This window comes from Podospora pseudopauciseta (genome assembly GCF_035222475.1).
Source record: "Podospora pseudopauciseta strain CBS 411.78 chromosome 7 map unlocalized CBS411.78m_7.2, whole genome shotgun sequence".
NCBI classification, from domain to species: domain Eukaryota; kingdom Fungi; phylum Ascomycota; class Sordariomycetes; order Sordariales; family Podosporaceae; genus Podospora; species Podospora pseudopauciseta.
In genome coordinates, this window is record NW_026946668.1 from 527243 (window position 1) to 555217 (window position 27975).

Below are 27975 nucleotides of genomic sequence, written 5' to 3' on the forward strand. Positions count from 1 at the left end.
GGTAGGCAGAAAGGATAGAAGAAGAATGCAATAGGCATCAACATTATTCTCTACTCCAGACCCCCCGCCCCCACCCCCCCCCCCTCCCCTCTTGACACAAAAGATCCCTTCTCATCCCAATATAGCCATCCATCACCCAAAGCTGCATTATGTTTGCTCGTGTATATACATATCTTTTGCAAAGTGTAAATAAATATGGTAGGCAAGTTTGATGTCTGGCCCGAGTGCACTGCCAGAGGTTACTCAAGACCATAAAGAGAAAAATCGGTTGGCAGATATGATCTGATGACAAAGGAGAGTGTTCGCAACACAGACCACGTTTTACACAACCGTGGCTGCACATCGGAATATCCCACCCTCACATATATGTCCCGGGTATTTCTGCCTGATGATGTGTTGATGCGAAATTGGCCTCTATTTCTTCCTCTGAGCCCTCGCCCTCTGATATCTCCGGTTTTATGACCTCCCACAAATATCACATGGTATCCAAACAAAATTTCTAGAAGTGAACAAATTATTATGCTGGATTAAACGCCCCCTTATGACTGTGCCTGCTTCGGCCTGTCCCCGTCGGCTGGGCTTGTGCCATTGCCGTTGAGGAGGAATCCCTTCTCGGCCAAGCCGGCCTTGCCTTCCTCGTTGTCATCGTCAAACACCTTCTTCTCCAGCCACTGGGTGGCTCTCGCGCAGGCCGTATCCACGTACTTCATCCAGGCCCAGGCGGCAATGTACGTAAGGGTGGTGAAAACCAGAATCGAGGCCATCTTGTGGGCGCGGGACTTGGGGTGGAGGTACTCCTGCTGCTTCTGGGACCCGTCTTCGTTCTTACCGGCGGGTTCCCAGGGCTCTCCAGTGATCCCATACACAATCCACATGCCAACAGTGCGGAGGATGGTTCCGTGGGTGAGGTAGACAGCGAAAGAGTGGTGTCCGAGCCAGATCAGAAGACGATGCGAGAGGAGCTTCTGGATGAAGGGCGAGATAAAGATGGAGATGGAGGTGCACATGATGAAAAAGGCCGATGTTCGTCGGTGGACATTGGACCCCTTAGGTACCAAGAAACTGCCCTGGTTCTGACCATCAACCGGATTCAGGAGGAACTTGTGGAGGCTCATGGACCAAGGGGCCCAGTCCTCATGCTCTTGCGGGTACGAGCCGACATAGCCACCGACCAAGAGCAGGAAGGGGGCAACGACGCAGGTGAGAAGGCGCTGGTGAGAGGTGATAAAGTTTTGCGTGGGACGGTGCTGGGAGAGTTCGGCAAGAAGCGTCCCAAGCGCAAGCATAGCACCAAAGGTTTCTGTTTGTCCAAAAGATGTCAGTTTAAAATCAGATGTATGGTCCGTGCACGGCTATGACGTACCAGTCAAGTGTCCAACATTCATCAACCAGTACGTGATCAGGAGAACATGCACCAGAACACGGTACTTGAAACGCATCCCGATGGTGGCAGCCAACACGATATACACTTGGAAAGCTCCGATGAGCAGCGGGCGCATGGCCCACTGATGCCGGTCATAAACGTTCTCGGTGTTGGTCCATGTCGTCAAGGAGGAGCGGAAGAGTCTGCGGATGTTGTCGCCCAGTGGCATTGGGTCCGGCGCATCGAAACGCACCCAGAAAGCGTCACAGCGGTTGGCAGCCCGGTAGGCACCGAGAACCGACATGAAGAAGCTGATCAGGGTGGCAATAAGAGCTGGAAGCATCAGGCGCGGAGGGCGCCGGAAAGCGCTCCTCGCAATCGTCTTGAGCGCAGCTGGCGCATTGCCTTGTTGGTAGGCGAGCTTTAATGGCTTATTGGCACATACAAAGCCCGTCAAGAAGGCGAAGATGGGCACGCCAATTCGTCCTTGGTATGGGATGCGCAGGTAAGGATATTGCAGCAATCTGGGAGCCTCTCCCTTAGAGTCGGCTGGCCAGAAAAGTGGAAAATCCAAAGCGCGGGCAATGTGGGTGGTGATAACGAGAGCCGATGTGACACCTCGAAGACCCTGTGGGCGTGATAAAAAAACAAACAGTCAGCACTGGAACGGTGGAAGCTGGGGAAACCGTCGTCTATCAATCGTCACCGGACCATGCAGGACCACTCGGAGCCGGACCCGGAGGTGGCTGCAAAGGCAAAGGCGGACACAGGCACGGGGACACCCGAGCGGTCGACAAAATCCGAGAAAATGTTGCCACGTACCTCCACCCACTTGATGTTTCGTTGATTCGGTCGAGCAGCCATGGTGAACTCAACAGTCGAAAAGTGCCGTCAAGGCCGGAAAAGAAGTCGGGGAAAAATTAATACAAGACAAATCCCTATGCGATGATCCTCCCCCACAAAACCCTGAGGTGGAGAGAAAAAAGGGGACAAGCAAGCCACAGGATGTTCGGTCGTCGCGGCTATGTGTGTGTCGCCCAAAAGGAGTGTGGTGAAGACAAGTGGAGAAGCCGCAAAAATAGAGGAGCCCGAGTCGTCGGAGGTCGGGGCCGAGATGGAATGATCCAGAGGTTCCAGATGTCGGCGGAGAAACAAGAAAAAAAAGGAGAGGCTAATTATTATTGGCAGCGGAGCATCGAGAGAGAGAAAGTCGACAAAAGACAGAGCGAGGTCGTCGTCAGTGCAAGCGTAGCAAAGATAGGTTGATTTCAGTCGGTGAAAGTTGACAGCAAGGCCCGTTGCATCTGGAGTTGCGCAGAGCTTGTCAAATTGGGCGGTCGTGAGGCTTCGTTCGCTTCTTGTCGTTGCCCCTGCGCCGTGATTGCTTCTTGTGCTCGCGTAGCACTGCTGAGGCTGGGTCGGACGTTGGCGTCGTCGGGGAATTGGGTGGTTTGGAAAGGGCAGCGGGCCTCGGAAGGGGATTCGTCAAAGGCGTCCCAAGATTATAGGTATTAAAAGGTGGTGAAAAACCAGAGCGCGAATTTGGTGGCGGACATGGAGAAGTGGAAGGGGAATTCCTGTTTTTTTTGAACCAAGAGGCGACATCAGTGCCCGGCCTATATTTTTACACGTTACAGGGAGATGGCATGGAACCGTAGCGAGCCCCCCAGCATGCCCAGAACGCCCAGCAAACCGCCAAGTCCTCCAACAACACACCACTACCACGCTTGACTGCAGGGGCGGGCAGTGAAGAGCACAACTCTCCTTTTCCGTACAGAAGAGGGCTTCATCTCATTGCTCATTCAATTCGTCATCATCCAGCTCCAACAGAAATCCTTCTCAGCCCATCAACAATTGCCTCCGAAGCTGATCAAGAAAGGCGTCACTCCTTATGGCTTCAGCCTGCACATCCCGCGCAGCCACATGCAGCCACTTGGGACAGCCCATCCATCCGGGCCCCTGGACAGACGGTGGACTGGAGAGCCGGGATTTGGGCTGCCCCACTTCTCCGTTTTTGTTTCCAAGACGGACTGAGGGCCCAGTATTCGTGTGTATAAAAAGAAGACGCCCACGACGACAGCCAGCGCCAGCGACCGCGGCGGCAGCGACGACAGCTTACTGTCTTGGGCAGTCCTAGACAGTTGTTCTCCCTGTGCTACGAACTCGTGGGCTCTACGACGGGTGTGGCTGCCTTTCCTCCCGCTGTCGTGCGGTGTGGGCGTGCACCGGTGATCCGTCCCTGATTTTTCTTTTGAAGGAGCCAAGGAGCCATTCCACTTACACTGCCCGTCATCCCATCTTGATTTGAGCAGACGAAGATCCCGTCCCCCGGCCCGACTGCCTCTTCCATATCCTCCGTCAGTGAGCAGAATGCGACATCGTCTTTCCAGTCAAGTTTGTCGAATGCCCTCACACCCTCCACCGTTGCGTGGCCACGGCACAGATGGTCTTGGCGATTTGCCGTTTTGCCGACAAACAGGCACAAAGGTTAGACACTGTGCACCACCAAACTTCTTGGCATTTGCCGCACGTTTCAACCCCACACCCTCCAACGATGCTGCCGGGACTTTGTGTTGACCGCATCGAGATTCTCGGATTTAACTTCATGACTGACTGTTGACTGCTCCGTCGCCAGCTTCCGGCCAACCGGCCACTCCGCCATCTTCGCCGTCAACAAACGACAGCTCCGCGTCCCGTCGCCGCCCTGGAGCACGCGACACCTCAACCACCGGGCCAGGCCCGTGGCCGGGTTTCTTAGCGCCGCCCCGCTACCCGCTGAAGAAAAGGGGGACATCGCCTAGCAGCTTGGCGATATCAACACCGCTCAGCCGTTCATCTGTTCACACATACGGATACAATACTCCGTACGGAGTTATGCAGTACATAATAATCCGCTCAATGCCAACATACATCGGTGGGGGGAGGGGGGGGAACAGCCTGCGGATCTCTGAAACTGCGAGATGCCAGTTGCTTCCAGGTTGTTGCTCAACTTCCATCCATGTTCCAGGTTTCTCCATCTGTTCTGGTGGATAATAAATGTAGTATATCCACCGGGCCCCAGAGCCTCCGCACCGAATTTGTTCTCGAACTTCTTCTGCCGCTCGCGGCCAGCGATGATCCCTCGCGCGCTCGCGCATCCGAGACTCCATGTTCGACCAGTCTTCTACCTGACGTGTCACCAACATTGAAACATTTCCTCTCCTCTCTTCCACAAGACCGCAACGGTTCACTGACAAGTCTCACGCGATTGACATGTTGACAGTGTCCTTGATGGGAATCTCCGTTCTGGTGGACCTGATTGGCGGGGTATCCCTCCGAAAAAAGAGCAAGCACTAACCCAAAAAAAAACTTTAAGTAGGCTGCTGACTTCTCTGCCCCTGAAACACTCGCGCTCGAGCCAGGGCAAGCATCCCACGCAAATCCACCGGTTTTCGTCTGAACAACGCGCTCATCCCTCACACCAAGCGCTGGGTCAGCTGATGACAATCACGATGGGTTACAGGCCACAATATCTGTCGGTGATGTTCGATGTCCGATGCTGCCAATTATGTGCTCAGATGTCATCTCGCGAATTCAGGGGCTAAGAAAACGGCAACCAAGCGAAGCGGGCAATCGCGTCTTGGGTCACTTCAGATTGTGGGGGAGATTCATCATTCCGGCCCTAGCCTTCTATCAGTGTCTCAGAGGTGACATTCAACTTTTTTTCTTCTCGATTTTTTAAATATTTTCTCGTCTGTTTTGGATGGTCCCCAAACTGACCCTTCTGTTCTTTCCATTCCGATCAAGCTGCATTGTCATCTCCGACTGTCCTGATTTTCAGGGACCAGCACCTGCATGCGCCGGGAGAATGCTCCATTTGGGAGTGATAGGCGGCACTAGCAAGTTTAGCATTCTTATGGCAAACGGCTTTCACCGCTTTATGACTTCACACCTTTGGTCAAGATGCATCAACCACGCGTCCTTTTCATGCGTTAACCTACACACTTCAGTTGCATAACACCTACGGCCTGATGATCTCCGCTCTTTTTCTGGATGCCAAACCTCTAGGTTTATCACACCCTTGCTTCCCAGCATTGGAATGTCTTCCATGTTGTATCCACCTATCAAGTTAGCAAGGGGCTAATGAAGACTATCGAGGCTTGACTATACCTAACTGCACACAGTGATTATATTACTAGTCCCACCACTTACCTAATCTTTGATCCAAGTCAGAAAGCTTACATCGTACTATCACTGCACAACATCATCGTGAATTAAACATAACTGTACACTAAGGGGAAAGAACCCTTTGTCCGAAAGAATACATTGTAAGCCTCAATGTGTTGTTTTGAGCTGCTGAGGTGGCATAAAACTGGTCTACATATCAGGGAGACAAGGCATGGATAACAACAATACCATGCTTTCTCTCCTTACCTTATGTTGTCACAAGGAGGACTCCAAACCGGCCATTCATCAAGTAACCATTCAAGAGTTTGACTTCTTGTTTCTTGAGCTTGTCGTTGGGTATCATGAATGGTTGAGGCAAAGAAAAAGAGTTCAGTATAGTATTCCACATGTGTCAATGTCTTCAAGGCAGTGCGAGTAGGCAGAGAAAGGCAATAGACTGAACAATGTGAGGAAGGTCGATGCTCCATTCTAAAAATTTCTATATAGACCTTTTGTAATAAGGGTTTCCGTCTCCAAGCACTCTCAATCGTGTCTGGTGACCATCTCCTCCCTCACCTCCATGACATTCAGTTGTCATGATGCCTCACTTTGGCTTGGTTTGTGTTGCTTCCCCTGGTGGATGGTCGCGGGAATTTATCTTTTGCGATTATTGTCTACGCCAGGAGCGAAATGAGGACACCACAGAGAGCTACTGCTCGCTTCATCGACCTGGACGTGATCAAACACAAGCTACACCTTCTTTGAGAGAAGACCATGTCGAAAACGCCATCCAGACCACCCTGCTCGCTGCGTGTGAGGCTTCAGAAAGTGATTCCCACGCTGACAATGGGGAACCCTTGGTATTGTCAGCCGACTTGCCCCCGTCTCAACCATCTTCTTCTTCTGCCGAGAAGAAACACCAAACCGACCGGCCCACAGAGTCCCGTTCATCACCTCCCCCAACAGACGATACTCCTGACCAAACTGAACCATCACGGCAGTCCTCATCGCAGACAATCCCATCTACTGCCCAAACCAAGCAACCAGGTCGTAGAGGTCCTGGTCGTCGAGCCGATAACCTCCGGATCAACCTTCCCAACCCACCCCCGCTTCCAGAACCCGGACAGCGTCCAAGCCGAGAGGTCCTCGCCCGACACGGCGTAATCGTCCCCCATATACCCCTCGTTCCAGCCCTGAGGCCTTCCAAGCAACCTTTGGCGACCGCCACTGACCTGGCATGGTACAAAGCACATAGGCTGTGCACCAATTGCCACAAGGAGGTGGACGACCTCCACTTCTCCAAGTGTTCTGGCTGTCGGGCAGCCGGCCTGGAACGCGCTCGGAGATACCAAGCCAAGAAGAGGGAGGAGAAGGCGATGCAAATGAAAATGGCAAAGGAGAGCCAGGGGCGGGTCGGAACCCAGTCGTCCGAGAGGCAGAGTGAACGGTCAAACGCCCGGACCTTGTGCTTGCCCAGGTTGACTACTACACCCCAACCAATCCACCTGATGCCAGGTGCCAGCGCCAGAGACAGAATCTACATGACTTTTATCGACACGCTTCGAATGCACCCCCGGCGGCGCTCGACAGGTAGTGGTCAAAGGGCTGTGTTGGGCCCGAGTCGGGAACAAGACCTCTATCTCCACGCGTTGGACAGGCTGACTGACATACGCCTGTCCACAACTTCTTCCTCCCCCTCGTCATTACTAGAAGCGGCTCCCGGTCCACATCACACGTCGCCACCACCCCGTGAACGACCTCGCGGGTATCCCCCCCCGGACACTCAAACCCCCAGGAATGAATCCAACTCTGCATGGCGCATGTCGTCAGGTTTTCTGCCCACACCTGCGCCGCCGTCCTCTCCTTTTGGACCTCAGTCCTCATCCAACGCCGCAGAACAACAGTCATCCCCTTCCAGACTCAGGGGTGAGGAAGGGGAATACCAACTCCACCCTTTACTGGCAAATATCCCACCGGAGCAGTGGTCTTCGCTGCCATCATCATGGCGGCCAGAACCAGAGATGCCAGTGCGGGGTGGTTATCCATCCAACGCTGGCAACTGGGGGATTGGTGTTGATCATGGGTGTTATAACAGACAGCAACGTGGCTTGCTGGGTGATGTGGGACAGGATTGTCCTTACCGGTATCATCAGTCCAGCACTGCGGTCGCTGGAAGCGGTGAGAGACAATATGACGAAGGGTCTGGGGGCTGGGTTGACGGCCCGGGGGCAAAGAGGTTGGATATGAACGTTGTTGATCCGGCGTTGGTGAGTGTGCAGGAGGGTATGATGATGGGTGGGTTGGAGGAGGTGGACATTGAGGAGTTTGTTAGTTTGTCTGGGGCGGAGGAAGGGGTGGTGGAGAGGGTGGTGGGCGGGAGTCTGGGGAGGGTGAAGATCGAGAGGGTGGGCGGTCTTTTTGAGTTCGAGAACGATGGTTGCATACCTACATAGTCACATCCGACAATTTTTTTTTGGCTCAGTCCGTACTGGTCTCACAAGGTGAGCAAAAGGTAAGCGCAGTGAGCATCACCCTGAGCTGAAGTGGCTTTAAGGACCGTTCGGCTATGCTTACCGCAACCAAAAATAATTATAACTTCCATTTTCTCCTTACGCGTGCCAGTAGCCCATTATCAAAATCACTAGAACCACTATTTATATTAAAACTATAACTTTATATATAAACAAACTACTCCATATTCTAATAGAGAATAGCATTGATAAATTATGTATTTATAAATTTGAAGTTAAACAACTTTAATTACTATAATTTAAGGATTATAAAACGATAGCGGGAGTATATATACTAGATTACCTATCCGTTACTCGGGCTTTTATTTTACCGTTCCTCTAATAAAGGATTATATATCAAAAAATAGTAAGGGTATGTGACGAACGCCTATCCACAACTTCTGAAAGGGATACTGGTTGAAGGCACTTCTGAATAATCCTGGTTCGGTGCAGCTAAACAGTGCACAACAAGATGTCTCAATGTAAACACTAGATGCCGTGAATACAACTTGAATTGCATACTGCGGAACTGTCTATCTACACCAGCCAGTTCCTCCGTATATATAGACCTTGAGACCCTGAAGTGCTCGTCGTGCTATGCCCTCGATCACTCCTAGCACATTGCATCCTGCAGAGTGCTCGTCGTGCTATGCCTTCGATCACCCCGAGCATCTTGCATCCTGCAGAGTGCTCGTGGGCCTTGGCGCCATAGCACTCTCTGGCCAGCCCCAATTGGCTGTCTCCTGACTTTCCTAATGATTGGCTGGGGACGTCCTGCGCCCCATATACTGCGCGACCTGCCGTTGGGTTAACTGTGACACGGAGGATTCAGGGGTTCAGGAGTCATGTGTAAAAGCAGTCTGCTTCTAACATTCTATTTTAAATAAGATGTCGACTTTTGTTTCTTCGTATTTTGAGCCTTGCACGCGTGCAGGCAATTCTGGCCCTCTGATCAGGCCATTCCGGTGCTTATTATGTGGCCTGCGAGCCCATAGTGTCTTTTCTTCGTCCTGCGTGAAGTGCGGCCTGCGAGCGAGCCACTGTCACGCAGGTGTGAGGGTATATTTGTGGTGTTGTGGCTGTTTTTGTGTGTTTTCTCATCATTTCAACGTTTTATTTATTTATATATTTTAGAAGAGTGTAAGCGAAATATATAAGAGATACTCGATGCGTTATATAGAGCCAGATATTTAATTAATACAAAAAAGCAAGTTTTATATAAAAAATAATATCTTTAGGATATTTGATATTATCAAAAGAAATTTATATAAAACTTCAAAGAATTACGGTAATGAAAGGTTAAAGTACGCCGTAATTACTGAAATGGTGAGAAAACACATAAAAACAACCACTACACCACAAATATACCTACTTGGATCACCGCGCTCCTGGCGCTCCCCGGCGCTCCACTTCCTATTGGTTCCCGTAGCGGTTGTCTGGCACCTCCTGTGCCCCACATCTGTTAACTGTGACACTTTACTAGCGATCGCATCGGACTCTACCGCACACTTCGGGACATTCTTAAACTCGCCATAAGTAATAGTATAATCAAGGAGCGTTATATATTAGAGGGCGAACTATGTCACAACCCTGGTGCAGGACGGTTGTGGGGCCACGGGAATAGGGGCCAATCAGGAGAACGTATGAGAGCCAATCACAGTAAAGAAGAAGTGATCAGTGTGATCAGGGCACTGAGCAGACTGAGCAGAGGCGATCAGTGGCCTTGGGAGACTGATCACGGCTTGGCACGAGGGCTATATATACGGAGGAACTGGCTGGCGTAGATAGACAGTTCCGCAGTATGCAATTCAAGTTGTATTCACGGCATCTAGTGTTTACATTGAGACATCTTGTTGTGCACTGTTTAGCTGCACCGAACCAGGATTATTCAGAAGTGCCTTCAACCGATATCCCTTTCAGAGGTTCTGGATAGGGGTTCGTCACAAACTACTAGTATAGAACGATAATTACGGAAGAATCGAGCCTTTTCATAAAATCCTCTAGTACGTAAAACAATTAGGGCGTTTTCTCGGCACTACTTATAATTTACCCGTCGACTTAAATAACTATCTTATAATTATATTCTATAATATTTTGCTCCTGGACGACATCATCTATATTAGAGAAAGCCATAATATAAGGCGGCGACTTCTTAAATCTGTAGTTCGCTATTTCCGGCCGTGCCGATATAGGATCCCGCGAAGTAGTCGCATTCTCGTTCTTGAATGCAGCCGAACGCCTCAGCGGAGCATTCGCTCGAGCCATTACACAGTGCTGGGAAGGATTTGTGCTGAAAGGCTGCGAGTATAGGGGTCGACGTATTAAACCCAAATGTAGGTCGCCTTCTGCAAATCCTGCTCAAAAAGCGTTTCATCCTCACTGAGGCACTCCGGCGGTAGCTCTTCCCCATCTTCCGGACCCCCCAGCAACCCGGGCCGGCACGACGCCTTGGTGAGAACGGACCGCTCAAAATCAATGACCATGACTGGGTCGCTCGGCATATGACTCCATACCAGATTCTCCCGCCGGACGTCACCGTGTGCCACCCCTAGGGCGTGGAGGCTCTGCAGGGATCGGATCACGTTTCTCCGGATCCCGACACTACTTGGTTGCTCCCGAGCTTCGCGTAGATCCCTGCCGGCCCACGAGAGGAGGAGGAAGTAAATGATGTGGACATCGGCCGCGTAGAAATAGCGCCGTCCCAGCTCCCGAAGGTCGATGGTGCCAAGAGAGACGGGGACGTAAAGGCCTTGGATCGGTTGAAGCTGCTCGTATATACGCGCTTCGTGCTCGATAAAGCGTACTGATGACGATGTGGTCCCCTTGGCAGCCAACGTATAGCCGTGGCTGAGTAGTGTGATGCGAAATAGGGCTCCCCGAGCACCGTATCTCCCCAGCGGCATGATACCCTCGTCCAAGGTTGCGCGGAGCTGTTGGCGTAGCCGCTCTAGAAAGACGTGGATAGGTAGCGAGTGTGTCTCTTGGCGGCGTAGGGATGGCGATAATGAGGACTTGATGTTTGATGATGACGACGACGACGACGATGATGATGATGATGATGACTGGACGTGTGGTGACGACTCGACATAGGGCCGGCGGTGGAGGGCTATGTTGGGACATGCGGGATCGAGAGCCCCCCCTCGGACAAGACCCAGTAAGCACGCATGTGTGCAGAACGGTGGTGTTTGTGGCTGGGAAGAATGTGTGCGGTTCTGTGTCTGCGTGCCACCAGGAGCAGTAGCCGCCGCAGCCGCTGTAGCTCCGGATGACTGTGTAGCGCTACGCTTCCTCTTCGACCCTCTTTGGCCGGCAGGAGGAGAGGGGTGGGAGCCAGGATTGGGGCTGGCATCTTCGTCGTCGGGCGGCGGAGGACCCTGCCCCTGGCCGAGGGATGGTGGCGGCTCATCTGCCTGGGGACTCTTTTTCCTTCTCGGGTGGCGGAACGGGATGGGGGACCGGTCGTACCCGACGTAGGTCCGCGGTTCCCAGCAGCGCCCCGACGAAGGAGGTGTGCGAGCGGCCGGCGTGTTCCCCATCCGGGCCAAGATCTCGTCCCAGTCCTCATTCCAGGTCGAAGCACCCGATATGGCGCGGTCCCGCGCATCTTGACCCTGCGACCCGGGTCCGAGCAGCGCCATCACAGTGAAGGCCAGCAGCTGGCTGACGGCGGTGCAATAGGGGATGAGTTCGGCTGGCTGGGCCTGGCACTCGTGGGTGGGTTCGGCGATATGGTAGTACAGCGTGGATGGGTCGGCCCAGTCGATCTTGAGGAAGATCATGACCTCGCCTGTGGCAACAAGCCCCATCTCGAGCCCAGCTTGGAGCATGTAGTGGTAAGTCTGGGTGGCAGCTGCAGCTGAGAGCCTCCTGGCAAAGTAACGGAAGCGGTCGTCATCGTTGTTCGGGATCTCGACGCAATTCACCACGTCGCGAACCACGTCCAGGTCTTCAATTCCTTCCCGCACATGTTGTGCCGTTAGCTTGTGGGGAGCTTTGTATTCTAGCACGTATGCAAGCGTTTGGTCACCGTTCAAGGACCGGTACACACAGATCTGGTCAGGCCGGATGGAGATCTTATTAGTAGGTGGGACGTGTGGTGGCGGCGGCGGCGTCGATGGTGCGGCGCTTGTGGAAGGAGTTGTATCGCTATTAAGAATGTTCATGTGGTTCTCGAAGAAGATACCCTCCCCCACGCCCAAAAGCGGTGGTATTGCGTCTGGGTGTTGTTGGGCATGCGTGAATTGATCGATGATGCATTGCACAGGAAGCTCGACAGCAGTGTGATGAAACCGTTCAAGGTCGCGCTCGCTACCAATTGGGGACCCAGCTGCCAGGCGGCTGCCAATACCCTGTACAAAATCCCGCGATTCAAGTAATTGGAGTGTTTCGGGGAAGAAGGCGATAACCTTGCCAAGCGCAGCCCTCTGTTCATCGAGGAAGCCATCCCACTGTACAAGGCGGCGGGGGCAGTATTTTCCCGCCGGGTCTGTCCAGATTCCCTGGGTTGTGAACCGTCGATCGGTCTGGACGCGGAATTTTGTCGACAGGTGGTCGTGACAGAGCTTCAAGTACTCGATAAGACTGGTCGGACGCCTTTGCTCCTGCAACTCTACAACTTGTTGTGCTTGTTTATCGGCGCGTTGTTTCTCGGCGATGGCGTTCTGCTCTGCTTCTGCACGGCGACACTCTGCTTCTGCACGGCGACGCTCTGCTTCTGCACCGAGACGCTCCGCTTCTACACGGAGACGCTCCGCTTCCTGGAGCTGTTTGACAAGTTCCTCATAGCTTGGATCCATCTTGGTGTTTTCTTGTGCTGTGTGGTGTTTCTTGTGTTGTGTAGTTGTTTTCTCGTACGTGGTTCGCCATTGCCAAAGGCACGGACCCTTCATTGACTGTGCGAGTTATGATTGATTCACACGTCGCTGTTTCACTTCTATTGGCCAGGCAATCTTTGCCCCCAAAACCAATGGGCCTTTGTCTTGGCTGCGAACTGGAATCTCCATATCTCCATATCACTGAGGAAGCCTCTTAAGAAGTGGTCCGAATCAGTGCTCAAGCTCACACCACAACCCCCCTCGCCTCCAAGCGGTTCAGCGAAGCGTCTTTGTAAGGAGCAGCGTAAACAATTTCAGCGGATCTACAGCTCCCCTGAGTGCCAGTCTTTGGGGTGATCTGGACGCGGCTCTTAAGCCTCACTCGGCGCCGGCTGTTATGGAGCCGAGTCCCCCTTCGACGTGCATTCCTGGCCGTTTTGCACCTGCATTAAGTCTCTTGCCTACACCACGCATAACCCCCCAGACACACGGGGTAGTAAGGATACGGGGGATGGGAGAAGAGTCGTGTGGTAGGTGGTAGGACGGATGGAATGGCCTCTTTATGTAGCTAGCACTAGAAGAAGAAATGTCGCGCAGTAGGCAGGTAGGCAGTGGCGGATTCTTTCATGTCAAAATGGCTATCACGACCCAGAGTCCCTTAAAATGGAGAGCAATACGCTGCTGAGTCCATTTCTCGGTCCCCGTTTTGGTGGAGGAGTTGTTTGGGGGTCCCAAAAATGAGGCCCTCCCAATCCGACCCCATTTTCGTCCCTGTAGGAGAGGGAGGCTCCAAACTTGGACTATTAGGGCGTCGCGTAAAGTTGTCGTTTTTGGAAAATGGCGAGCGTAGGGTGAGCGTAGGGGGAGGGTCGTGAGCTCAAGATGAGCAGAAGGTGAGCCGAGGGGCGAGCGAGTCTGATTCTGGGCTAACCATGTTTGGACGAGATACAAGAAGTTTTAGAGACCGACTACCTAGGTAGGTACCTAGGCTGTTTTGGTGTCTTGTAGGCTCACTATGGGGTGTCGAGAACGGTTGGATCTTGGGTGAATGGTGCTTTGTTTTTACCCCATGTGGAGGGCTTGAGAAAGGGCTTGAGTGACTTGCCTGGACCAATGTCTTCGTTGTCCGTGTTTGGAGTGAGCGGCTATTTAGATCTATGTCTTAAGGTGGTGATAGTTCAAGAAGAGAGTTGTGACGTCTATATCCATGGTGTGCTCTGCAGCATCATACGAATTATCGAGAAATATTGATCATCAGTCCAAAACCCTCAAGCTCCCTACAAACGGCCCGACCGACAGCCCCGACTCGGCCGCCCTTCTGACCAACAGCTCCTTCACCATACCCCTCTGCTCCGCAACCCCTATTTCCCCCATCAGCAGCAGCGCCTTGAGTGCAACCGTAAGCGGAAAGATGGCAATATGACTCCCTGCCATCCCAGCTCCCTTCTCGAAAAAGATGGGCGCGGTTCTCATGATGTGCTTGCTGTCTTGCGTTATTGACATCTTCAGATCGCTTTGATCGATTCTTGAGACGTCGACCTGGAAACCAGCAAGAGATTTTCTCACTTGCAAAATAAGAAGGGTGATCTTGATCTTGGTGGACCAGTAGAGACACATCATATGAGCAGCTGAGATATCATCGGCAGAAGGAGGGTCGTGTGATGTTGGATAAGCCAGGTGTACTGGTCGAGGGTATGTTGATGATGAGAGAAAGGCTTTCCACAAAGGAGGCGCGTGGTTGTCGTACCATGATTGCAGCTGGCTGAAGATGTGTTTGCACTTCTTGTTCAGCATCAGCAGCGCTTGTATCCCCACACTACTTGCGATCCTCGCGGGGGTGACATGGAAATGGAAGTGGTTCGGATTCATCTCTAAAGCAACCTCAATCCTTGTCGCGTCCTCCAGGCATCCTGGCAGGAGAACAAAGATATCAAGCAGCAGGTCCCAGGCTGTTTTCTTGTGGGAGCCTGTCCAGGGAACAGTGAGCCAGTCTTCTCTCGCGAGGATAGTAGACCGGTGTACGCCCACGGCGGCGATGGTGATGCTCAGGCGACCGTCAGCCAGCATCTGGTGTGCAATGCCCTCTTTGTACATCTCTGGGGATTGTGACTCGAGCAAAGCCAGCTCGCCGAACCGGTGACGACGCCAGGCATCGGCTTGGTTATATGACATGAAGAGCGGCTCCATGAGCCCCTGTGGCTTGACGAGGGTGGTATCAGGACATGACGACGTCGACGCGTGGGCTAAGGGGTCGCTTCCGAAGAAAACTTCATACAAGCTTAGTATGCGAGTCGTGGCTATTGTGGTGTCGTCTGGAATTTGTTTGCTCTGAGCTTGCATGGCGATCGATTTAGCCAGCCCACCGAGGGCTTCGTTGTAGGCTTTCATGCCATTTTGGACAAGATGTTGCGCTTTGAGACGTTGGCCAACCGTACCTAAACAGATGGCGAGAAAGGAGGTCTGGAGAAGGGGGCTGCTCTGGTAGCTTTTGTCAGAATGGACTTTCCTCAGCCAGCTTGTCGTTGATATGGCGTTACCCAAGTCTCGCCGAAGGTGTGAGCTGGGATCGTACATGTCCCAGAAAAGTCCAACGTAGTTGGATTTATAAGCGGAGGAGACCAAGCCGGGGGGAAGAAGAGTTACTGCTCCAATCTTTGCCTCCAAGGGATGATTCTTGGTTCCATTCGCCGATAGGGCTTGCCGAATTAGAGTTGCAGCGACATCCTTCTTGGTGCCAACTGTTGCAGGGCTGGAGTGGACAAACACAGTCTTGCGCTCGTAGCCATCACATTGGAGTCCTAGACGCCTGCATTGGCCACAGGAAGGGCGCTCGAAATCGCACTGATGACCGGTCAATACCAATGCGTGGCACGTGTGTTGGGGCATGTGAAATGTCCTACCCCTTTCCTGCGCCGGCGACAGGTGTGGCATGCTTTCGAACGGCCCGGAACCCCAACCATATTAGCTTCTGTCTTCGGAGAGCGGAGAAATTGAATGCTTTCTTGTTTCGAGTCGGACGGCTGGGCGCAGAATGCTTCGAGAATGGGAAATACGAGCTGTAATACTAGATAGTTTTATTTATCAGCTTCGGTCTGGTGAGACGTGCGTAGGAAGCTTACGTCACAATCAAGCCGCTGTTACCCCCATTGGTGTCCGAGGCTGTCCAATGACGATGAACCGAATCCCTCGCAAGTCCCGAAATGGAAGGATTTCGCGCCAATTCTGTTGGTGGTCCTATTAGGGCTGTCCTTTTTTGGCCGCCTGAAGTCCGAGGACTACGAGTCAAGGGCGATAGATACCAGGCAACGCATGTACGCATATCGGCCGTGTAGCAACAGATGAGACTTTGCAGGATGTTGGTGATGGGGACTTCAGGTATGCATCCAGGCTCAAAGGCTTGGAAGCTGCAGCAGGAAGAAGTATTAAAGCAGCATTGCCCTACCGAACAGTTTAGTTGCAAGGTACTATCCTCTCACACTCTTTGGAGGCTACGTTACCATCGAAGACCTTCAGCCGCACGCACATCGCAGCACAAAGCCACCCGTATCAAAAATGTCGACCAAGGAAAAGGGGGCCGACGCGGCTCGCACAATTTACAATCCCCTTGGTTTCAAGAAATTCTACAACTTTGTTCTATTCTTCATATTCGGTGGTGCTCTCCTGGGATTCACTCTTGCTCGCTTCCAGTACCTCTCTTTTGACCATGGGTTGTGTCCTGAAGGGGGCGGGACTCTTGACTGGTATGGATTGGTGTCTACATTAGGTATCCAAAGTGTCTGATGCACTTCTGGCTGAAACATACTTTAGCTATTACTACACACCCGGATCTCTCGACAAAATCGGCATCCAAATCCATCTCAGCGCCATCCTCCCAGCCTCATTCCTAGCCGTCTTCCAGTTCGTCCCCATAATCCGCTACAAGCTACTTCTCTTCCACCGAGTGAGCGGCTACCTCATCGTCCTCCTCTCGGCCATCTCCACAGCCGGCGCCCTCATGCTTGTCCGCAACGCCCAAGGCGGCCCGATGGAAATTCAGCTCGCCATTGGCGTTATATCATTCATGTTCATTGTCAGCATCGGTCTGGCTATATACAACATCAAGCGGCTCCAAATTGAGCAGCACCGCGCTTGGATGCTGCGGGCTTGGTCCTATGCTGGTTCCGTCGTTACCATGAGACTGGTCATGATGGCGATTGCGCATGTGTTGAGCACCTATGAGCATCTAGGCAAGGGTTATAGCCATGCCATGCCCTGCGTCAAGGTCACGTACTTGATGTTTGGGCAGGTAGAACGGATACTGGAGAAGTACCCTGCTTGCGCGCAGTTCTTTGATGGGTCGGTGCCGGGACAGGCTGTTGCTGTGACGGCTGACGGGAATGGTGACTTGGCAGAGTTGACTGCGTTGTATAACATGATTTTTGGGGCGGCCTTCTGGCTGGCGTTTGCTTTGCATGCAGCTGGGGTGGAGATTTATGTGAGTTCTTTTGTGTCATTATTTCAGTAGACCGAGTTACTGACTATAGTGTTCAACAGCTACACCTCACACCGGCTGAGGCAGATAGATTACGAAATGTCTCTTACCAGAAACAGCTTGAGGCTGGGATGAAGAAACCAGGGAGGGCTGGGCTGACAGCTGACAAACTGGGTGACGCACCCAGGTGGATTCCAAAGAGCACAATCTCTGTCTCTGCTCCGGGAAGTGGTGATGCTGCATCGGATGAGAATTTGGCCAAGTAGGTGTCGGGCTGACTGCCAGTTCGAACCTGCCCCGAGTAATTACCTCACCTATAGAGTTAAGTTTCTTGAATTTATTCCTCATACAGCAATATCATGATACACCTTGTCCGCCATATACTGTGTGATTAAATACTTCTTTTGCTAGGTAGACGAGCTGAATCATGTGGACCGTACCTCCCTTACCACATACCACGCGCAACTCAGGGGTATTTCAGGGGCGAGAGTGGGTCAAGACCTGAGGACTTGGACCGCCAACAAAGATTGCCTGATTGGAGTTCTTCATCCATGCGGATTTTAACCAGGCACTGAGACGGAGTGTCATCTGGCTCCTGGAGTAATGCTTTCAAACGCGATTTGGCTTCAGCATGGCGTTTCTGCTTCGTTCATTCTCATGACGTATTTTGGGCACCACACCGAAGCCTAATGGATGGATATTCGTGTTCTGTTAATTGTTTTGATCTGTAATGAGAAGATAGTTGCCCAAGTCAAGAAAGACAACTGTCATCATCAGTGGACTCTCGTCTCAAAGGCCTCTTCACGGCGGGGTCCTTGTGTAACCACTCATCTGATGATGGATGCCATCCGCCAAGGAATGGCGCAATGCTACACCTGATTGGAAATTGGCAAACAGGCTGCTGGATGATTCGACCAGCTTTGTTTTGAGAGACAGATATCTCGGCAATGATGGGCCTGGCAGGGGGGGACAACACCGAGAGTGCCGACATGAGGGATCTTTCAGTCGTGAGAAGGCCACTAGAGAGTGTTCCGGCCAACGTCTCCCTAGATATGCTTATCTCCTGTGCATCGGCGATGGTTGATCTGGTCATGCATGGTTGATGATAGATAAGCTTTCAGGGGAGGAATCCCTAGCGTTATATTGTAATTCAGCTTCCAGAATAATTCTAGCGTGGGTTTGATACTCTTCCAAATCAGTTATGAGCTTGTTCAGGAGAGGCATGAGAAATGTGAGATGCCAGGAATACGGGTTGCCTACGACCCCTATTTTCAAGCTGAACCTGTCGAGAAACCACAGAAGCAGTCTTTGCAGCTGTGATTGCTGGTGGGTGGCACAACATACCAGGTTGCACAAAATTACCTCTTGTGTTCAAGATGTGACGCCGAAGCCGGTTGTCCTCCTTCCGTCTCTGGTCAAAAGCTGATGAGACCATCGCATCACGTGACCCTCGCCTCACCGATCACGGCCCACATGGCACCGGTGCAAGTGCGCCAAGAACCTTGATGAACAGCAACTGAGAGGAGATGCAGGCGAGAGCTGCCCGCCTGGGGAATAGGAAATGTCGATTGGAGAGGCATGAGTGAATCTTATGGGGATGGCTTTATGGAAATCAGCACTCTTTTCTCGACTTGGCGCGGCTTCCATGGGGGTTGTGGCTGTCAAAGGGCAAGGCTTGATGCCTCGGGGTCACTAACAGTAGCAACTTTTCCCCGCAACCAAAACTTCGGGCAGTGGAGTGGCCCAGCTGAGTGACACAGTGACAAGCGATAACGCCATTCTTGGTGCAAAGCACAGCAGGGACTCCACCCGACCCGATTTCGCCATTCTTCGAGAATCTTGCAACAAACCGCATGGCATAGCACCATATCGCAAACCCCCCATCCAGAACCGCTGTGACCGCCACGCCCAGCTAGCTACAGCTCAACTTTGTCGTTAGGGCATCTTGGTAGATCCTTTTTCGGCGATATATTGTTCTTTTACTCACAACTGAAACTGGTACCTGACCACTGTTCAGTCATCATCACCAACAAAACATCGCCACTGGAACAACAGGTCTCTGCTTCTCTTTCTGTCTCTGCCTTTGACTCTGTGGAACCTCGCCCGAGACCCTGAGATTGCGAAGCAGCTGCCGTGCATTGCGTGCCACTGTGCCGTTTGGTTTCTGACGTCCCGATCGCTTGACCGCCCCGAGTTCCGCCTGGTCTTGGGCGCAGCGCAGCCCTCCAACAGCACTCCTGGCCCAGCACGCAATTTGCCCTCAGCCTGATAGATGCTGGCAAGCGAGCCCAATGCCTGCTTGTCCCATTTAACTTTCTGAAGACGCAAGGACCGCCGTTTGGTCGTGCCCCTAATGGACCGTTCCTCTTCTAGCACGATCGCCTATGGTCGTCCACCGCAACCAGGCTACTCTCCCCTCCAGCAAGATGGCATTCATCTCGATCCAAATGACGCCGAACCGGCTTACCTGCCAGTAGCAGATCACGCCACAACACCAAACAAAACCTCCGCTCCTCCCTCCCCCGTCGACCTCGACCAAGACGAGGATCCCCAACCTACCGACGCCAACACCGTGACCCCAGACACTGCCAAAAGCTGCGATCGTCTGCGGCCCGAGGAGGAAGAGAGGCTCCGTCCTCGAGACAGCATGACGAACATGTCGTCGTTATTAATAGGAAAGACGGTCACCCCCTTTCTCAGAGAACACATCCCCAGTCTCTATGCTCCTATCGGCAAGCCAAACAATGAAGAGACGGCTCGGGCCAAGAACCCCAACACCAGATACTGCTACCGCCACCGGCCAGACTCCAAGTGTCGACGAGCTGCCGACGAAGCCAAGATGATTATGATCCAGAACGAGCTCGACAAGCTCACACCAGCAGTATGTCCTGACCTTTTTTTGTCGTTGTCCATTTCAAAGTTGCGGCTTATGGTTGGTCGTTATGATGGTCACCCAAATACTGACGAAAAGGGTATAGGATCAACAAGCCATCACCCACGTGTGGTCTCTGTTCTCTGCGGCCCCTGCCCGCCATCGCGAGCTCATGCTGCAAGGTGTCTTGTCACAGCTCTGCTTCCCCCAGCTTTCCCTCATCTCGAGAGAGGTCAACGAGGCCCTCAAGATCGACTTCATCACCGCCCTCCCCGTCGAGCTATCCCAGAAAATTTTGTGCTACCTCGACACCGTCAGCCTCACCAAGGCTGCTCAAGTCAGCCAGCGATGGCGCCAACTAGCCGATTCGGATGCTGTCTGGGTTTACATGTGCGAGCAACACGTGAACAGGAAATGCACCAAGTGCGGTTGGGGTCTACCTCTCCTGGAGCGCAAACGATTGCGCAACTACACCAGACAACGCCAAATGGCCAAGGACAATTCGAATGGCAGAATCGAGGAGATCCATGATTCGGAAACTAGCGTCGTTACCCAGAACGGTAAGCGACTAGCCGACTCGTCTGACGATGAGCCAGATGGAAAGCGCCGCCGCGTCGACGAGTCCGAGTTCAAGCAGCGCAAGTGGAAGGATGTGTACAAGGATAGGTGGGAAGTTGGCTACAACTGGAAGGTTGGACGTTGCACTGTGCATACTCTGAGAGGTCACACCAATGGCGTTACCTGTCTTCAACTGGATGACCACATCCTGGCGACTGGTTCCTACGACGCCACCATCAAGATCTGTATGTCGAGCTGTCTTCTTTGGTTGGTCTCATATGTACTAACAAGCTGCAGGGAATATCGAAACCGGGGAAGAAATCCGAACGCTTCGAGGGCACACACGGGGCATCCGCGCCTTGCAGTTTGACGACTCCAAGCTAATCAGCGGCAGCTTGGACAATACTATCAAGATCTGGAACTGGCACACGGGCGAGTGCATCTCTACCTTGGCAGGCCATACCGACGGCGTTGTCAGCTTGCATTTCGAAGGCCAGCTGTTGGCGAGCGGCTCCATCGACAAGAGCGTCAAGATCTTCGACTTCAACTCCAAGGAGGCCTTCTGTCTCAAGGGCCACACCGACTGGGTCAACTGCACCCGACTTGACACGGCTAGCAGGACAGTCATGTCGGCATCGGACGATACCACCATCAAACTATGGGATCTTGACACACGGCGGGTTATCCGGACGTTTGAAGGACATGTTGGCCATGTCCAGCAAGTCCTTCTCCTCCCGCCAGAATATGAACCTGATGATGAGCTGCTGAACGGGCTTAGTGGTCCCGGCGACAACTCGGATTCGGTGTCCGTTTCCAGCGGCCGTAGCGGGACTCCCACAGTTTCCTTCGTCCACACGGATCGCCCTACCAGCTCACCTGCGCGTGATGGCGAACTTAGGGCACTCTATGGCGCTGGCTTCGAATCTGAGACGACGCGCCCATTACCGGCCCGTTACTTCCTCTCGGGTGGCTTGGACAGCACCATCCGGCTGTGGGATAGCGCAACGGGCAGGTGTTTAAAAACAATGTTTGGCCATTTGGAGGGTATTTGGGCGCTGGCCGGCGACACGATTCGCGTCATTAGTGGAGCCAACGACGGCATGGTCAAGTGCTGGGAGCCGCGGAGCGGAAAATGCGACGCCACCTATACGGGGCATAGGGGTCCAGTAACGTGTGTGGGTCTCAATGACAGCCTCCTGGCGAGCGGGAGCGAAGACGGTGAAGTGCGCCTTTATTCCTTCAAGGCTCCAAACTAGACGGCTTTTTCAACAGCCACGCCACGGGCCGCTTAGCAACAAGGCGACGACGGGGTTTTGGGTTTTTTTTTTTACTTTTTGGGAGGAGGGGCACACCGAAAAGGCGTTATCCTTGGTCTACTTCGGATGATACATATTACTTTACTCTTTGTTTCTGTTTTGCTCTGCGAAGCAAGTAGTGGGCATGTTTTGCGAGCCCTTCTTGCAGATGCGCGCATCAGAAAGCATCATTGTTGTGTGATGGGGAACGGGGACAGGATAGCACGGTTGACTATGGGCATGTTTCCTGGGCGTATATTTTGTTTTGTTTACTTTGCGCGCATGGGCTCTGGGGAAAAGGGACACAAAAGCACTTTAGAAAGAGGCTTATTGGCATTTTCCACATCATCAGGCATGGGATGGATGGTAAGACGGAGTTTAGTTTGCTTTGCTTGTTTCGTTCATTCAGAATTCAATACCCTCTACAGAAGAATCATATTAGTATCGATTTTGAAAATTTACACTACCGGTATTATCGGGACTCGGAACGGTGTTAAAGCTGAAGGCCGGAGCGGTTCACAGCTGAGTCATGTGGTCCCCCGGGTTCTGCGGCGGCATTTCAGTGGGATGGCAGGGCAATGGCAGGGCAATGGCAAGGGCAATGGCAGGGCAGGGCATGGCAGAGATGGCATGGCAGCAGCATGATGGCAGCGGGTTCGGCACAGACGCCCAATGACCTCGGCATTGCGCTGGTTGCAGACGTCGAGGGCGATCCCGGAAGCGTCCGAGTCTGCGGTTGAAAAGAGTGTGGAGGGATTGTGGGGACTGCTTGCACCCCTCGCTGCAGCAAGCTTCCCCGCAGTATCACAAGCTCGGCTTGGAGTCGGTTATGGTAAATACGTCACTGGTAGATCACAAGCCAGTTCAGACTTTTGGGACTGGGGGAGCACCCTTGCCACAAAATAATTGAGACACTGAAGTAGGTAATTTTGCCTTTAAAAATAATTTATAGGCCCTCAAGGACGGTTAACAGGCTCTTAAAGATTGTTTAGAGGCCTATTAACTTACTTTCTAAGGTATAGTTCATAGCATAATCTGGGTTAACTTACTTTAGTGTCTCAATTATTTTGTGGGCAGGGTGGGGAACTGGTGCTGGTCGCCGTTGACCCTGAACGCAGCAGGACGTCACGAGGAAGAGGGGAAATTTCACAATTGATGATGAGGTTGCCAGCCATTGATCCAACGTCCAGCCGCCTTCAGTGATGTTCACTTCTTCCTGTCCAGCTCGTCACTGTCAGGGGTAAACAACACAGAATGGCGGGGCACTCATCACCCTCCAATTTCCAGGAGAAGAGCTGTCAAAATGCTGCATATATCAATCAGCAGCACAGAATACATATTCCTACGGGTAACCACGGGGTTAAGGATGAAATACAAGCAACACAATACCGAATTATATACACACAAACATGGACAGGGAAAACGGCAGAGCCTCGAACCAAAGGAAAGCTCCGCTGCGCCGATGGGACGAAGGGGCCAATCACAGCCCCGATTGGCTCCTCGACAACCCCACCATCCACGTTCAACGCTCCCTGTGTGCCTGTGCCCGGCATGTTTTTGGACGCTTTCCACGCTCCTCCATCCGTCACATCCCGTCATGGCCCTTGCAGATCTCTCAGTCTTTTTTTCTGCTCTGCCTCTTGGAGGTACAGTAGTATACATTTCAACAGCAAAATACGCTACAACATGTTCTACGGTTCCCTGGCCAGATCACGGGTAAAAAGTCGGTTGTCCCAGCAAGGGGACTGGGAATCATCGTCTTTTGACACAACCCACAACCGTGGTGGGGATCTCGTTCTTGTCCCTCGTTTCGTTACAAGCCGAAAGAGAGAAAGGGTCGGGTCTTTCGGTCTTGTAAACACCATGTACCGGCTACAAGTGTACTGGTGCCTGGGCCTTGCTCGGTTTTCCTGCCTCTTCGGCTCGGCCCCCGTCATTACATCCGATCTGGCGGTTGTTGCTCGCTCCCAGGGCTCGAGATCATCCAGAGGATATTTGGAGTCATTGTCCTGCTGTCTCGCCAACTCGTCTTTTCCTCTCTCTCTCTCTTTGTTCCAGGTCTCCGTCCAACTGCCCCGCCATTCCGTCCCCGTTAGCCGGCTTCCCCCCGTATTTTTTACATTGTTCTTCCACATTCCCAGTTGCGGAGGTGGATCCCGTGCTATTTTCCCGGTGTTGTTCAGCTCCATAACCCGTCCCCAGTCTTGGGACCTCTTGACTCGTGTCAAGCCCCGGCCGGCCGTAACTCGCTGTTAAGAGATTTTCGATCAGAAATTACACATAGGCCTACTTTTTCCCACTCGCCTGGACACTCGACCGTTGAGCTCGTTATCCATCCAACGCTCTCACGAAACAACGGACTTCTTGCTGTTTGGCGAGCCTCCTTCCCCCTTCCTCCCCTCCCTCTCCGCGAAAAGCCGGTACATACGACCAAACACAATAACGAATACCCCACGAGCTTTTTTTTTTTTTTTTTTTTTTTGGGTACCAGATCTCTGTTAGCCGGACTTACTGCGGAGGACGAAAGACGAAGACAGAAGGCATAGCCAGCCAGTAGGAGACACCGGTTTCGAACCACCACACACCTCTCTTTCCTCACACACAGAAAACATCGCAAAGATGGCCACAAAAGTATCAGGCGGCAAGGATGGCCAGAAGAAGCCTGCCACCGCCGCGACCAACTTGATTGGTGAGCTCAAGCCTTGCGACAAAAAGATATCGGGGACAAGGAATGCTGATGAAAGGAAACAGCTGGTGGTGGTGCTGGTATGATGGAGGCCTTGGTCTGCCATCCTCTTGACACCATCAAGGTGCGCATGCAGCTTTCCAAGCGCGGCAGAGTACCGGGCCAGGCCAAGCGCGGCTTCATCCGCACTGGTGTCGAGATCGTTCAGAAGGAGACCGCCCTTGGTCTGTACAAAGGTCTCGGTGCCGTGCTCACTGGTATCGTTCCCAAGATGGCCATCCGCTTCACCTCGTTCGAGTGGTACAAGCAGCTCCTCGCCAACAAGGAGACCGGTGTTGTTTCCGGCCAGGCCCTCTTCCTTGCCGGTCTCTCTGCCGGTGTGACCGAGGCCGTTGCCGTCGTCACTCCCATGGAGGTCATCAAGATTCGTCTCCAGGCGCAACACCACTCTATGGCCGATCCCCTCGATGTACCCAAGTACCGCAACGCCGCCCACGCTCTCTACACCGTCGTCAAGGAGGAGGGGTTCGGTGCGCTCTACAGAGGTGTCTCGCTCACCGCGCTCAGACAGGGCAGCAACCAGGCCGTGAACTTCACTGCCTACACCTACTTCAAGGAGTGGCTGTACCAGTACCAGCCCGAGTACGTCGGCGGCAACCTCCCCAGCTACCAGACCACTCTCATCGGTCTCGTGTCCGGTGCCATGGGTCCTCTGAGCAACGCCCCCATCGATACCATCAAGACCAGACTCCAGAAGATGAAGGCCGAGCCCGGCACCTCCGCCCTCCAGAGAATCACCAAGATTGCTGGCGAGATGTTCAAGTAGGTCCACTTCTTTGTCTCGCTCCACAAAACGCCACTAACCCGATAAACAATAGGCAAGAAGGATTCCACGCCTTCTACAAGGGCATCACCCCCAGAATCATGCGTGTCGCCCCCGGCCAGGCCGTCACTTTCACCGTCTACGAGTTCCTTAAGGAGAAGCTCGAGAAGAGCGGCCCATCAGTCATCACTGGGGGAAGGTACGAAGAATAATTCCTCCCCATCATCACAGCCGTCACACCCATATCCTGGACCCCTCCGGACCCAACTCCTCTGGACCACCTGGACCCTCCCTGGATTTTGTTTCATATTCCCGCATCTGGCCTTTTGTTTTTTTGTATTGTTTTTTCAAGGAGTTGGAAGCTGATCAAAAACTGCTGTTTTGCTTTTTTGTTTGGGATAGTCGCGACAAGGAATTTGATAGCATGAAGGCCAAGGCTGCTTGAATGAATTGAGTTCGAGCAGTTTTTAAGTTTTTGTCTCTTCCTCTCATCTTTTTTGTTCTTTTTACGAAAAAAAAAAAGGAGCAGGAGATGCGACAGCGACACGGGAAAATGAAGCGCAAGGGCTTTCAGATCACCGTGTTACCATCGAGGACGGTAATTCACCAACGCCGCCCGAGTCAAGGATACCACTTTGTTTGGATACGTCGATATGGAACCGGATTGGATAGGTACATAAAGGGACAGACGGACGGGAAAGGGATGGCGGTCTGGTGTGCTGTGATCTTCTTGAGGTGGGGGAAGAAGAGGAGGGTTTTGGAATGGGAAGTGTTGGATGGAAGGGAATGGGCATTGCGAAAAGTCACTTTGTTCTCCAAAAGCATGGCAATTACATGTTTGGTAGAGAAGGCATGCATTGCATTGGGTGGCGCGATTTTGTTTATACGAGCAAGACCTTTTTTTCTTTTTTTTTTGTACCTTGTAAGATGGAGGTGGTGTATATATCCGAGGAATTTAGATGAATTGTACTTGATGCATGATGGGCTTGGTGTTTTTGACTTCTATTGTTTGGGTCATGTGCTGGTAGTTGACGATGCAGATTCAGATGGCTGCATGGAACAGGAGCTGAGGAAGGTACACTTGCAGCTGTGTGGTGTATAGGTGTGGTTAAAATGAACATCTCGCCACAATGCATCTTGGTCATGAAAGTCTATGCTGACCTCACCGCTGAGTCCTCCTGTTAAGCCCCGATCTCGTACACAGTCCCTGTTAGTTATTCGACTCCAATCAGAATGCCCTTCGCCGTCTGCATCTCTCTGCCATGATACCTGAAACTGCCACATTTCCAGATCTACCAGGTTCGGTTGGTGGTGGTGATGCAAATTTGGCCATGGAGATTCGGTTACGAATGAGGATGAGGATTTAGTTATCCAGGATTGGCTCTGGAATTTTATTGGGAACAGGAGTATAGTCATGAGCAGCCTAACATTTGGAGGTTCAATGTTGGGTGATGATTTGGGTTGTGGTTTACTCCACAGGTTAGATCAAAGTCATGTGAGAGCAACAATAAGCCTCAATGATCTTTGTCTTATTATTCGGAAGTAACGTAGGAGATACCTATCTGAAGAGCTTGGGGTGTGGAACGCCCAGAGTGAAAAGTGATGATTTCGGTGATGAACTGAGAAAAGTATTAAAGACTCAAAAGCCATGTGCCTCAAGCCCTAAGAGCAGCCTGCTCACCATTCACATCCCACATGTGGTGAGGTTGCGCCTGAAAGGCAGAAAAGAGGTGTGGGCACAGATGCTCTCGTGTGTTCTTTGTGTCTGACCGTTTTTAGAAGCAGGAAAATCTATGTAGTGAATATGAATGGAAGCACCAGCTTGAGTCATCACTTCCAAAACTGGTGAAGGAGCAGGCGGAATGAAAGCAACACCACAGCTCTGTATTGATACCACACCCCGTTTTGCTCCCACCAGTTTCATTTTTCTTCTGCCAGTCTCTCAGGCCCAACACTGCAATCTATCTACCTGCCACGCGCCTTAGCGATCACCAAAAAATCAGCAAACAAGGCAGGCCCTGACGCGGATGAGGATTTGATGAGGATTTCGATACGGAGATGTTTGGCCCAATCCTGAGAATCTCAGAGGAATTCCTTGTCCGCTTTACTTACAACATGGCAATTGGACATGCACCAGTCTTGAAAACCCTGGATGGTCGTGTGGTCCGGAAACTTGCCGGAGGATTCAATTTCATCTTCATTATCGCTTACCGAGATTTCAAACTCGTGGGCCGCGTACCTGCTTTCTGGGGAAAGAGATGGACCGAGGAGGCGGCGCTATCCATGAGGTCAGAGGTCGCTACCCCTCAAAATTATCCGCGAGAGAACCACCGTTCCCGTTCCGGAGGTTTACGGATTCGACTTGACCTTCGGCAACGACATTCGCCAACCATACATCTGCACCAGCTTCTTGATTGGGACTCCCGTATCACACGCT

General features: G+C 52.3%; 7 protein-coding genes across 7 annotated transcripts; 4 read left to right on the top strand and 3 right to left on the bottom strand.

Annotated features, from left to right (window-relative positions):
- Positions 1 to 102: 102 nt before the first annotated feature.
- Positions 103 to 3060, bottom strand: QC763_703970 (uncharacterized protein). The gene is made up of 3 exons (XM_062915393.1): positions 2186 to 3060; positions 1364 to 1991; positions 103 to 1300 (listed from the first exon to the last, which is right to left on the bottom strand). The coding sequence occupies exons 1-3, from the start codon at positions 2225 to 2227 to the stop codon at positions 540 to 542; spliced, it is 1431 nt and encodes a 476-aa protein (XP_062761220.1). The 5' UTR covers positions 2228 to 3060; the 3' UTR covers positions 103 to 539.
- A 3045-nt stretch (positions 3061 to 6105) lies between these two features.
- Positions 6106 to 7962, top strand: QC763_703960 (uncharacterized protein; the record flags this gene model as incomplete). The annotated part of the gene is made up of 1 exon (XM_062915392.1): positions 6106 to 7962. One exon carries the CDS (start codon positions 6106 to 6108, stop codon positions 7960 to 7962), a length of 1857 nt encoding a protein of 618 aa, XP_062761221.1.
- Positions 7963 to 10340: 2378 nt separating this feature from the next.
- On the bottom strand, positions 10341 to 12815 carry QC763_703950 (uncharacterized protein; the record flags this gene model as incomplete). The annotated part of the gene is made up of 1 exon (XM_062915391.1): positions 10341 to 12815. One exon carries the CDS (start codon positions 12813 to 12815, stop codon positions 10341 to 10343), a length of 2475 nt encoding a protein of 824 aa, XP_062761222.1.
- A 1145-nt stretch (positions 12816 to 13960) lies between these two features.
- On the bottom strand, positions 13961 to 15916 carry QC763_703930 (uncharacterized protein). The gene is made up of 2 exons (XM_062915390.1): positions 15734 to 15916; positions 13961 to 15674 (listed from the first exon to the last, which is right to left on the bottom strand). The coding sequence occupies exons 1-2, from the start codon at positions 15791 to 15793 to the stop codon at positions 14088 to 14090; spliced, it is 1647 nt and encodes a 548-aa protein (XP_062761223.1). The 5' UTR covers positions 15794 to 15916; the 3' UTR covers positions 13961 to 14087.
- A 469-nt stretch (positions 15917 to 16385) lies between these two features.
- On the top strand, positions 16386 to 17570 carry QC763_703920 (uncharacterized protein; the record flags this gene model as incomplete). Its single annotated transcript, XM_062915389.1, has 3 exons — positions 16386 to 16573; positions 16641 to 17321; positions 17357 to 17570. 3 exons carry the CDS (start codon positions 16386 to 16388, stop codon positions 17568 to 17570), a joined length of 1083 nt encoding a protein of 360 aa, XP_062761224.1.
- A 1367-nt stretch (positions 17571 to 18937) lies between these two features.
- On the top strand, positions 18938 to 22407 carry SCON2 (E3 ubiquitin ligase complex SCF subunit scon-2). The gene is made up of 3 exons (XM_062915388.1): positions 18938 to 20185; positions 20283 to 20979; positions 21032 to 22407. The coding sequence occupies exons 1-3, from the start codon at positions 19658 to 19660 to the stop codon at positions 21988 to 21990; spliced, it is 2184 nt and encodes a 727-aa protein (XP_062761225.1). The 5' UTR covers positions 18938 to 19657; the 3' UTR covers positions 21991 to 22407.
- A 1203-nt stretch (positions 22408 to 23610) lies between these two features.
- Positions 23611 to 26609, top strand: SFC1 (Mitochondrial succinate-fumarate transporter). Its single transcript, XM_062915387.1, has 3 exons — positions 23611 to 24718; positions 24781 to 25537; positions 25594 to 26609. The coding sequence occupies exons 1-3, from the start codon at positions 24649 to 24651 to the stop codon at positions 25748 to 25750; spliced, it is 984 nt and encodes a 327-aa protein (XP_062761226.1). The 5' UTR covers positions 23611 to 24648; the 3' UTR covers positions 25751 to 26609.
- The last annotated feature ends 1366 nt before the right edge of the window (positions 26610 to 27975 follow it).